This window comes from Zootoca vivipara, chromosome 5 (genome assembly GCF_963506605.1).
Source record: "Zootoca vivipara chromosome 5, rZooViv1.1, whole genome shotgun sequence".
Taxonomy (NCBI): domain Eukaryota; kingdom Metazoa; phylum Chordata; class Lepidosauria; order Squamata; family Lacertidae; genus Zootoca; species Zootoca vivipara.
Genome location: NC_083280.1, coordinates 66,000,955 through 66,013,834, shown reverse-complemented (window position 1 = coordinate 66,013,834; position 12,880 = coordinate 66,000,955). Strand labels below are relative to the sequence as shown.

Here is a 12,880-nt window from a genome sequence, read left to right as displayed (position 1 = left end):
AGCCCTCCAAACACTTTATGTTAAAAAAAAACTACTGACACTAAAATAGCGTATTATTTAGAAGCAGCAAAGAAGTGCTTTCTGCCTGCAAATGTTGAACATATGTAAACTTCTGCTATCACGGCTTATCTTACAACTGCCACAAAAACGAAATGTTCAGGATTTCAAAAGTCAATGCATGTTTGCAAGGCAAAGTTGGCATAGTCAACTAGGTTTGCTCTACACTCAGGTACTCTTTCAATACTACAAATGGTCCCTGCAAGTTACACACAACACAGGTATTGATTCTGTTCTCTCCAGTTTTGAATGGCACAAGTGATTATTATTATTTAGATAAACAACCCTCTTCCCTCCTCTCTCCCCCCTTCCTAGGTATTCAGAAGCACACTGTCTCTGATTGTGCATTAAGAAGCATTCTGACTTATTTTTCTTTTTAAACAGGATCTAGGTGCCACATGCTCTGAAATGGGGCTGGAAATGCCCCTATGAGAGATGATGCGTGATGACATACCCATTGATATTAGGCAAGCACGTCTGCTTTGCTGTTTTCAGTGCCTGTTTAAAAAAACCCCTTTATTTAAGCTCACCACTACCCAAACATGCATTGTAACATGTAATTTTATTTTATTACATTTTTATTTTTTGAAATTTCGAAAGGCCAACTTGTTTTTAATATCTGATTTTAACAATGTTTTAATAGATATTTTATATTGCTTTTTGTAAACTGCTTTGAGGTTTTGATGACTGAGCCATATAAAAGCTCTCTTAAATAAGTAAGCGCAGTAAACCTTTCCCCCATCTTATCTAAAATATCCAGTTGTTTTGCAGTTTCTCAAGGATGTGGCTACTGCTTATCATGATGTCAGTGCATGGAGCAGTGAGCTCAGAAGACTTGAATCCCGAACAGTTTATGAATATTGTAAGTTGAATATTGAATGAATATTGTGAGTTGAGTTCTCCCAGTGTGATCTTCTCCCTATTTCTTGCACAGTGAGCACCACCCCCCCTGTCCACCAAGACTTGGGAGTGTGTGTAGAATTGTAGCCAGAAGCACTATAGCATTCTTAGAGTCTTAACCCTCAGTCATGCATTTGACCAAGAGTGTAGAAGAGAGCTTTGCGAGCCCTTCCCCTCTACTATGGAGTACTACATACTTCTGGATGCACTTTGTTATAAAATTATTCATGAGAAAACATAACCCTATGAATGCTAAATGCTGCCCTTGATGGTCCTTGCTATTAGTAGATTCTGAGGGTGAGATGTACAAATGTGTTGATAAAGGTGTGCTCATTTCTTGGAATGTTTTTAATGGGCCCAAAAACAACAACACTATTTTCAGTGTATTCATACAATCCCCTTCACAATGGCTGAGTACCCTTTCACCGCAGCACACCCTCCTACATTCCTCTGATGAAAACCGGGGTGCGTGTCTTTGGGTGCCCCACACTCTGCGAGGAGGATGAGCTGGCGCTGGTGCTTGCAGTGATTCTGTGCTCTCTCCATAGCTGCCATGTTCCGGCCTGAGAAATAAGGGACTGGACCGGAAGTAGCAGACCGGAAGTAGCGCTGCCGCCATTTTGGAACTGGGCGGAGCATGCTCAGAAGCGACTTTTGATGCTGCTCTGCCCTGTTCCAAAATGGCAGTCACACCAGAAGTCACGCTGCAGCCATTTTGGAACTGGGCAAAGCAGCATCAAAAGTCGCTTCTGAGCATGCTCCGCCCAGTTCCAAAATGGCCACCACACCAGAATAAACCGGGGGAAAACAAAAACATCTGTTTTTTTCGGCTGGGGACAGCTGGAGAAACGGGGGTTTCCCGGGGAATACGGGAGACTTGGCAGCTATGGCTCTCTCTCGAGTCAGCTGCCACACATGTCCTTCGGTGCTGCACTCTCGTGGGAACCAGCTGACTCACAAGAGCACAGCACCACTGCAAGTGCCAGCGCTGGCTACAAACACCGGCTCATCCTCCTCACTGAGTTTGGTGGTGGCAGTGGAAGGGGAAAATTCAGGGATCTAATCAGAAACTAGAATGGCTTCTGTAATTATGGGAATGTCCTGGGAATGTCCAGCATTTATCCAATGAAAATAGGGGCATCCTATTTAAGAATAAGAAGAATACCCCACACATCTCATTGGGTTGCCTCAGCCACTCTGGGCAGCTTCCAACATATATAAAAAACATAACCAAACATTAAACTTTTTAAAACTTTCCTATACAGGGCTGCCTTCATATGACTCGGGGTTTGCATAACTCCATACCCTCCAATATTTCTCCAATGAAAATAGGGGCATCCTAAGGGAAAGTGGGACATTCTGGGATCAAATGAGAAACCAGGACAGCTTCTGTAAGCCTGGGACTGTCCCTGGAAAATAGGGACATTTGGAGGATTTGGGGTATGTCTCAGTTGGTTCACATGACCCATACATGGGAACATTCACTCCTTAAGTTGCCTTGGTAGTTTGAGATACCAAGAAAAATTAATGTGTGAAATAAATAGAAAGTATTTTCCCCTCTATTTATGCAACTGTAATTAAGGGCAGTTAGTCTGATTTCTTCTTGGTACTCTCAGCACCTCATGTGATTGCTTGTCTGAGGTATGAAACTGGGAGACTTCAAAAAGTTTCCGATAAACTCTGTATTACAAAGGAGCACCTGCATGAGGAAACCCAACTTGTCTGAGAATAATTGTTCTTTCTTGGTGACAACAGCTCATTATATATCCTTATTCACAGGCTCTGTTCATAAAAACATGTCAGCGTAATTTACAATACAATTTGTCCTTATCGTGAACACTAGTCCCTCAGATTGGAAACTTGCCAGGTCTTCAACTTAGAAAAGTTGAAGACTGAGAACACGCCGGCGCTCAAGCTGTGTTCCAAGATGGGTGGCAGCCTGAGGCTTGTCTGAACACAGCAAAATAAGCCCAGTTGTAATTATTTCACAATGCTGGCTAAGCTTCTGTAAGTTTAATGTTATCTGCTGGCAATGAGTGTGTAGCTCTGGCACTGGGTATGTGGCTCTGGCATAGCTATCCTCCTGCATGTGAAAGGATTGGTCCAGAAAGCACTCAAACAGGGGGAGTCAAGGTAGTGTTCTCCAAATCGTGTTAGACTACAACTCCCATTATCCATGCTGGCTGAGGCTGATGGGAGTTGGAGTCCAGCAACAACTGGAGCGCACCCCACTGGCCAGTCCTGCACTGGAGCATCTGCATTGTCTTGTGAACCAATTTAAAATGAACCACCCCTAAGGAGTGGGGAAAACATATATTGGCATTTTACTGTGGTGTATTGGTCCTCTTGGCTTGCGGTATCAGGAACTATCTAAGTCATTCCTCAAGTACTGCACTTTTAGTTGCACAAGCAGCAAAGGGTTGCATGGTTTCCTCCTCAATAAACTATATTAAAGTTGCTTTTCTTTTTGCATCCTTTGTGTGGTCTCCCCTTCGTACTTTCCAGGAATCTTTTTGTTCTCACCTTTCTTTGTGCTGTCTTTCCCCCCAAGGGGTTGCTGATACACTTCGGAGGTATTGGCTCATTCTTCCCCAAATATCCAAAGAGATACAAATATAAATATTCACTCTCGGACACGGCTCTCCTGGGCCATTCTGATCATGTCGTGAAGGATCCATGCTTAATGCTTAGAAATGAGCCTTTAGGCGAAAACTTTCAGCTTCCAGCAATTACTTTTAAACCTCAACTGGTGGAGAAAATGGTCTAACATGTGGCTTTGTATCCTTACAGAGTCAGATAATCCAGTACTGGGGATACCCTTCAGAAGAACATGAGGTCCTTACAGAGGACGGCTATTACTTGAGCCTGAACAGGATTCCAGGAGGTACAGAAAAACTCATGAGACCCAGTGCCTCAAGGACTCTGTTGTGACTCATATCATTGTACAGTAATGACCACTAACATGAAGTCTGATCTGGGAAAGAAAACATGGGGAGGAATGTACTCTTCTGATCTTTCCAACAGCGTAAACATTTTTCTTTCTTTTTTAAAAAAAATTATTTTCAAAGTTTCAAAAATGAAACACAGGTGGGTTTTTTTAACCCACACATACATACATACTATTTTTTTATTTAAAAAACCCCCAACAATAACCCAAAATCAAATCCTTACCTTTATGGGGTTCCCTGAACTCTTCCCTTGGCTTCCGAAGTTCTTCTTCTTTTAACTGCATCTAATTACTTTATCCCAATTTGTTATACTTCATTTTTATCCTTTGTTGTTTTAAATTACAAGTGTTATGTGAATCCTACTACTATTTTAAAACTTTCACAGCGTTCTTTGATATATTCAATAAAATTGTGCTATTCTCTGCTAAATTTGTTATCCTCTTGGTGCCTGATCTTCCCGGTTAGCCTTGCCATCTCCGCATAATCCACCATCTTCAATATCCATTCTTCTTTTGATGGGGCTCTTTCTTCTTTCCATCCCTGGGCATATAATATTCTTGTCGCTGCTGACACATACATAAATAATACTTTCTTATCTTTCGGTAATTCTTCTCCTACTGAACCTAATACAAAAACCTTTGGGTTTTTTTAAATTAAAAGTTATTTTGAACATTTTTCCCAGTTCACTATAAATCATTTCCCAGAAGGCCTTGGCTACTTTACACGTCCACCACATATGATGGAATGTGCCCTCTTTACACTTCCAACATATGTTGGTTGTGTTCTTATACATTTTTGCAAGTCTTGTAGGAGTCAAATACCATCATGAAATTCTCTTATAGCGCACAGCAAGCAGTAAATTTTAGGTCCTTATTCCATAACTTCTCAGCAATGTAAACATTTCTAATTGCCAGGCAGAGCAATTTTTCCTCCCTTCCTCCCTGTGTGCTTTTCTTGAGGTTCTCCGCAGATGATTTTGGGAAGGCACAGAGTGTTTGAGTGGGGGAAACCCCATTATGCTAATTGGATGCCTTGAGCTGGCTCACACAAGCACGCTGGGTTAGTTGAATCCAGCCCAAATGCTCTATCTGCAGTTGTGAGCAGGAAGAGAGCCTGATGGCTAGAATGTGTAGCATGCCTCCTTCCGTGAACACTGATTTCCTGTGCCTCATCCTCTGCTAACTCTGTGTGGTGCAAGGGTTAAAGCTTTGGCCCAAGATTGGGTAGACCCAGGTTCAAATCCCCAACTGGCCAAGAAGCTTCCTGGGTGACCTTGGACACACTCTCTTACCCTAAAAAACTTCATTGAATTGTTGTGATTGTAATACGAATGTGGGAGGTGGGACTTTGCACAATGCCTAGAGCTCTTCAGAAAAAAGGTGGCATATAAAAGTTATAAAGAAATAGATAGCTGCTTCCGGAGGAAGTGGTATATAGATAATTCCTCCTTGGTATTTGTGGGCAGCAAAACTGGGGAAACAAAGATTTTTCCAGAAGGACTAAAATTCTCTATTTATGAGGCGCTCCAAAAAAGAAAGAAGACAAGACAAGAGAAAAAAAACTAAACAGCCAGATCAAATGTTCTTTCCTGAGAATTTTTGGGTTAGCTCTTTTTAAAAAAGGTGTGTGTGTTTAGGTTTCAAGGTTCAGTTCCAATGTTTCTGCATCTAATATTGAGACTTTAGCTTCCCAACTGAACAGGAACTGGAACCAATCTTCCTTGCGTCCAAACCCAGCATTTAGACCCAAGCCTACTGCTCCATGTTAGATTAAGTTTTAATTTTGTATCTTGTGTTGTGTTTTGGAGGTACTAATCAGTCAGTCAGCAATCAAGCAATGTCTTTTTTACTTCCAGGCTCCAAATCGTCTATACTGCTGTTGCACTGTTTGACCATGGAAGGCAGCGTCTGGGTCTCAAATCTGCCGCATCAGAGCCTGGGCTTCATACTAGCAGATGCTGGATATGATGTTTGGATTGGAAACAACAGAGGAAACTCCTGGTCTAGAAGACACCAAAACCTTTCAATTGAAGACGAAGCATTCTGGGATTTTAGGTAAGTTCATTTGGTGTGTAATCACTGGAATTCACCATTCAATGAGATTTATTCTTTTGCAGTTGAGTTACTGGAATTTGGCATTCCGTGTTATTTTGTAGTTCAAAGCATGCTCACCCTTGCCTACCTTATTATGCAGTGAATAGACTCGATGAAGGCTAATGTCGGGCTATATTCAGGCATTTAAATAATTCTATATGTGTGCCAAATTATTTTTAGTACTTATCCAGACCATAAAATTTATGGACACACCCATGAAATGATTTCACTGCAATCCCTTCATTGGCAGTTTGATTTTATGGTCCAGGAAAAGTTTTACCATCTGACTTTGCTGTGATTCTGTAAATGGAAACATTCTTCTTAGTAAATGTGCTCATGCTTTTAGTGTTAATTTGTTGTATCGCAGCCTAGGCACAGCTGGCCCTAGTAAGTATCTCTTTCCCTTCATCTTATCGCCTAATTTTAGGTATTTGACGGTAAAGTCTGCTTAATCTTCCCTTTTGTTCCTTAAATATGCTTTCTAGAGAAAGAGCTTGTGCTTGTAACCAAAGATTATGAGTGCACTTAATTCTCATTTACTTTGTTTTGTGGTTTTCAGTTTTCATGAGATGGGCATCTATGACCTTCCTGCCATGGCAGACTTCATTCTGCAGAAAACTGGACAGAAGGACATCTATTATGTCTGCCATTCTCAAGGATGCACTGTCGGTATGATAACTATAAACCTTGGCATGCACTCTATAGAATTGGACAGTCTTTTCTACAGTTGGCTATGTATGCAAATTTGATTGCTACAGATCAGGACCTGGAAATAAAGAGGAAGTTAAGCCAGGGGCCAGTTTGGCATGGGATGGCCCAATGTTGAACTAGTTCTTGGTCATATGCAGAATAAAGGCACAAAAACCACATCATTTTTTTTTTTGATGGCACCAGCTATTTACTGTAGGTGGCACCAGATAGCTACTGAAGTTTTAGTTATCCAAGAACCTGTGATAGGTTTGCTGTCTTTATAAGAAGCATAGTACTCTTTGGATATTTGTTTGAATGCACAAAAGGGGGAGTGGGATTGTGTGTCCCTGATCTCTTGAATAAGCCTTTTATAGAGCCTGAAAGTGTATGTGTGGGGAACATTTTCTACATTATTGGGAAGTGTGAGGTTTGAGGGGCATGATTACATTGAGAGAGCCTTCCATGCGGCCTTAAAAAACATTTCTAATTGATGTAGAAATGAGGAGAACTGAATTTAAGATTGGAAAAATGAGAATCTGAGAGTAAATGAAATTGATATATAGGATAGAGGGCTTTCTAACTCTGCCCCATCGCAAAGCACTTAGGCTTCAAACTTGCATCTGTTCATCTGACATAAAGCCTATGTCATTTTGTTGCAATGGTGGTAATTATGTCATTTAGTGGGGTTCCAATTCCATCCCGGGCTCTTTCCCATGAAATAGCTTTGTATATTGCATGTAGTCTAACTCTTCCATTTTGAAAAAGAATTGCGCCACATGAAATGAATGTTAATTTTGCTCAACTAAGTTTTAAAGTAAGAGTCTGCCTATAAATGCTGCATTACTTAAATTCAAAACTAAGGGATGCTAAACTGAGTCTCCATTCCCCCCTCCTCTCTAGCTTTTGTGGCATTTTCTATTTTACCTAAAATTGCTGAAAAAATCAAGATGTTTTTTGCCCTGGCCCCTTCCTATACATTGCAGTACACTATCAGCGTCCCACTACAAATCATACGCTTGCCAGCAGCACTGGTGAAGGTATGTGTGCAATCATTATCTTTTCTCAATTTTTGTAAGCTCTGCTTGACATTATGACGAAATGGGAGGTGTCTAATTTTATGGCTCAAGCCCAGTTTTTTTGTAGGTAAATTAGCTGGAAAAACATGGGTTTTTTTGGGGGGGGAAGAGAAATTAGTAATTTAGATTCCAACACCCTTAAATTTTCAAACATACATGCAATTTGTTTTTAACTAAAATGTTATCATGGCTATCAAAGGACAGAAAAGAAAATTCGAAGGATAAACTATTTTTTTAAAAAGTACCCTCTTGAGACTGGATATAGAGAGTCCAAATTAAGAAGACCAAGGATCATAACACAGAAGACCAGACAAGATGTTTTGGCTCACCTTATAAGGATATAAAAAGGGAAAGCCTGGAGGAGAATTAATAGAATTGTGGAAATGGCAGGAGTGTCTGGTCTACTGTGTGGTCTGGTGCCATTGAGCTTCTGTCACAACTTTAGTGTCACTGCAGTTTACTGAGATGTACAAGACAAGCAATGGCAAGCTTTGAGCTTCATGGATATATTAGCAGAGCCAATCCACACAGCACAAACTAAATCAGTGAAATCAACTTGCACCTAACCTTTCTGAAGTTAAAACCTGTAGAGAGTCATCGTCTTGACTTTATCCTTATTCAACTGCTCCATGGATTATTATTATTTTTAAATCATCAGTGTAATCAATCATTTGGAAGATACGTATAATATTTCTACCTTTTAAAGAATAACTTATAAATTATATTAATCCAATACATCCATCGTTGTTTCCTTGTTTTGTAATGAGAAAACTTTGCAATTTTTATATTTGGCAATTAAAACCTTTTTACAAATCAGAAACAAAAAAACCCCCTTAATATGAACCAGCTACAGGGACATTTAAACCGCCCCCCCCTTTAAGAAATGCTTTCGAGAGATTGGGATTATGAAGTATCTCTGGCTTTTTGCAGGCTATATTTGGCACAAAGGAATTTTGTCTGCTGAGTCCGAAACTGAAAGCCATTCTGGCCCGAACGTGCAGCTACAGCCCAGTAGACGAACTCTGCAAACAAGCTCTTTTTCTTGTCAGTGGATTCAATGAAAAAAATCTAAATGTGGTATGTCTCAGTGTTTGATATTTATTTATTCATCATATTTATGACTGGGGTGTATGGGGTGTTAAAGGAGAGGTAGTGCCTCTGTTGGGGGACACGTCATACTCCTTCTGGGGTAGTTTGTCCACTATTGGTCCCCCCCCCACCCTACAGTCAGCTTTCACCTGGCCAGCTAAACCAGGTGAGGGTAAGCAATGGGTCTCAAACCCTTGGTGAGTTAGAGATTTCCCTTGCATGCGTAGACCGGCTGTGGCAGACTGAGTGGACAAGACCAGTATTGGGTCCAATGCTCAAGAAGGCAGCTTCTGCACATGCTAAAGAGGGAAGTGAGGGGCAGATTGTCAAATGTAAGAAGGGGCTCTGCAGGCCCACAAGCAAGGATGGGGGAAGACCCTAGCCAAATCAGGACTCCATATAACGCCAGGGAGCTCTAGACATGTAGGTCACTATGTGCACTGGGCCTCTTTTCACAGTCACTGAATGGGCAGGTAGGTGGTGGTGGGCACAGACAACAGGTGTGTCCTGGGTGGGGAAATAGGCCATATAACCATGAGCCAACTCCTTGTGGCGCATGAAGGGCTGTTCATTATAAGGGTTATTCACAGGTATCTGAATCATAAAATCCTAGAACTGTGGAGTTTGGGCAGTCAGCTGGTTCACACAACTCATTCATGATGTACCAGTTGCTATGAACTGCAGGTCAGGGTTTCCTCAGCATTGGTTTTGCACTTCAGAAGTGCAAACCCAGGAGGACTCCCCTGCTCAGCGCCTGAGGGCCCCAGTCCGGCCACTCACCACCTGGCCGGGGCGGGGCCTAATGGGCTCTCTAAAGGACTACTGCCACTGCTGCTGCTGGGCAGAGAGGGCTCCGTTTTGTTTTGTTTTTTCCTGTTTAAATTCCTGTGATTTTTTACCTGTGTCATTTTAAACTGTACCGTATTAATGCTGTATTCTTAGTTTTAGATTTTGATCTATGTGGAAATTGTTTTCCATTTCGTTGTGTATTTTTTGATGTGGTTTATATATTGTTTGTGACTTTTGTAATTGTGTTAATGCTGTATTGTTTTAATATTTGATTGGGAGCCGCTCAGAGTGGCTGGGGGGACTTGGCCAGATGGGCAGTGTACAAATAAATAAATAAATAAATAAATAAATAAATAAATAAATAAATAAATAAATAAATAATAATTACAACATATATCTGCTTTTGGCCTCTGCCAACAGTCCAGTACAAAGAGTTTTTGTTAAGTGAAATGACTTCTAAATTTACCATTCCCTTACAGAGTCGGACTGATGTATATGTATCACGATTCCCAGATTATACCTCTGTGAAAAATATGATCCACTGGGGCCAGGTAGAGATAATAAGATCTCCCTTTCCCTTTCTCTCTCCTTCTCTCTTTGTTGAATGTTGTCTGCCTTATAACAACTTAGATATTGTTTGAATAGAAAGGAGCCATAATAGCGGAGTTTCCAGTGTTTCCAGTGCAAAATGACTAGACACATATAAAAAACGCTGTGAAAATGCTTTTTTAAAAAATGTTTTGAAAAATGTATTGAATTTGACATAACCTCATCATCGTCATCTAGTGTCAAATTTGTGCACTTAAAACACACATTGAACATTATATTTGCAGCTGTATAGCTGGGTCCCCAATTTAGCAATGGCAAAACCAGAACCAACAAGCCATTGTAACCCAGACGCTGCCTAAATTGGCCTTACCATGAGGTAAAGTGAAGTTGTCAACTTAGGTGGTGGGTGCTGGAGGTGCAGGAACAGAAGCCCACCCCATGTTTAAGCCAGTGCCCCTCTCCTGAGCTTGTGCCCCAGTAGCAGTAATGCTTGCTTATTGCTAAACTGGGCGGTATGGAAGCTTACCTTCCAAGTTCCGGACTGCAGAATCCGGGACCGGCAGCCATTTGACACCGGAAGTTGCGTCGATGTAACTTCCGGTGTCGCTTTGCCCTTCTATGGGCACCAAAGTGCCCGCCGCCAACACCGGAAGTTACGTCTATGCACTTCCGGACATGCGTAGATGTGACTTTTGAAGCTGGCGGTGGCCATTTTTGGTGCCCATAGAAGGGCAAATCGGAAAGAGAAAAAATGGCCGCCGACAGGAGAAAATAACGGCGAAAAACGGGAGACGAAGTGATACGGGGGACCACCGGGGAAAGGTAAGTAAAAAAGGGGTTTTCCCGGGGAAAACGGGAGACTTGACAGCTATGTATGAAAGTCTTGCCTATTTACTTTCTCCCAACACATCACAGAGAAGATTATTAAGAAAGGTCCTTGGCTGAGTGAGCAGGAAAAGAGGCAGCTACTAGCCTGGCCCACGGCATTTGTTTGAGTGGGAAGTGTGCAAGAATCAAGCAAAGTGCTGGAGGAGAGTGGGCTGCCTTGTGGCCCTTAAGCTAGCCTGCTGCCCTCATGTGCAGCATAAGTTGCTCTCCACTGCTAGAGTTCCAGCAAGATTCAACTGCCAGCACAGTCACCATTGTTCCACCTGCCTTGCCCCACCCTCCAGCCCTAGGAGTCCTCCTAAGGGAGCTGTGCTTAGAAGAAGAACTGTGAGCGGAGAGATTTCCAGCCGTCCATCAGACAAGGCCTTTCCCACCTGCCTTGCCCCACCCTCCAGTCTCTGCTTCTCAATTTGTATTGTATTATTTTATGCACTGCGACTTGCCGTTGTTTTTATTATTAATATAGTTTAGAAATTATTTATTGTAATGGTTAAGAGTGGATTTCTGTTTAATTTTTATATGCTGATGTTTAATAGTCGATGCTATTCTAATGGATTGCTGAATATTACTTTATTTGATATAAGTTGCTCATTTTAAAGTTATGTTTTATTATCACATTTTTGTACTGGATTAGATTGTTATAAGGTGTACATTCTTTGTTTCTTCAGCTTGTAAGCTGCCTTGGGTATAGTAAAATAGAAAGGCGGTATACAAATTAAATGTGAAATGAAATGAAAGTGAAAGATACTCTGTGAGTGCCCTCTTCCAACATCTTCCTCTTGAGTTAGCTTTGCTTGCTGTTTGCTTTTGTTGGAGGGCTATATATTCACCTATCTATTGTTCTCTTTCGTTTTCTAGACAGCTAAGGCAGGTCAATTCAGATATTTTGACTATGGCTCAAAGAACATAGATCTATACAACCAGGTAGGAATTTGCTGGATTTTTGTGTTGCCTGCAAAGGGAATTAAAAGCGAGGGTGTGTACAAAGGGGCAGTTCAAATTGGGTTGGATGCATCCCTTGTGTGCATGTTTTGTGCATCATCGACACAACACTATCCTCGTTCAAGTAGCAGTCCACGCTTTCCTCAAATTACTTCTGATTTTCACAACTAATTGATAATCCAATAAAAGAACCCAATTTAAAATCACTTGGTTTACTTTGGTGAAAGTTTGTTGTGTACAATGTCACAGATTATTTTTTTAAAGCTGCAGATGTGTACATATATCTAGGTGATATTCAAACTATCTGTCTCTTCCTAGACGACTCCTCCCTTGTACAGAATAGAAGAGATCACCATTCCAACAGCGATGTGGAGCGGAGGACAGGACTGGGTTTCGCAGCCCAAGGAAATTGCAGAATTGCGGCCTCGAATTACTAATCTCATTCATGACACAGAGTTTCCTAAGTGGGACCACTGGGATTTCATTTGGGGCCTCGATGCTTTTCAGCTGTTGTACCCAGAAATACTTGACCTGATGGAGAAGTAGCTGGGAGACTATTTGGTTATTGTTGCTCTATGAATGGTGAAATCAAGGTGGGATTCTGAGATCCCCACAATCTTCAGAAATAAAGTTTAAATATATGTCGCCTCATTTTGATTATTAAATTAGCCTTGCTTTCAAACCTCCTAGAGAGCCCTTCTCCAAGGGAACCAGAAAAAGATCACAATGAAAATCAGCTCCAAAAAGGACTCAAATGAAAATACGTTTTTTAGACCCAGGCCCAGGTATGAGAACCACTAGGGATTAATGTAAGATCAGCAAGGAAGTTTTATTTATTTATTGCATTAGGAAGGTACCC

General features: G+C 41.3%; 1 protein-coding gene across 1 annotated transcript; it reads left to right on the top strand.

Annotated features, from left to right (window-relative positions):
• Nucleotides 1-838: 838 nt before the first annotated feature.
• LOC118096565 (lipase member M-like) lies at nucleotides 839-12,567 on the top strand. The gene is made up of 9 exons (XM_035138521.2): nucleotides 839-919; nucleotides 3,748-3,865; nucleotides 5,761-5,959; nucleotides 6,558-6,667; nucleotides 7,589-7,725; nucleotides 8,695-8,841; nucleotides 10,122-10,193; nucleotides 11,938-12,003; nucleotides 12,340-12,567. The coding sequence occupies exons 1-9, from the start codon at nucleotides 839-841 to the stop codon at nucleotides 12,565-12,567; spliced, it is 1,158 nt and encodes a 385-aa protein (XP_034994412.2).
• Nucleotides 12,568-12,880: the final 313 nt, after the last annotated feature.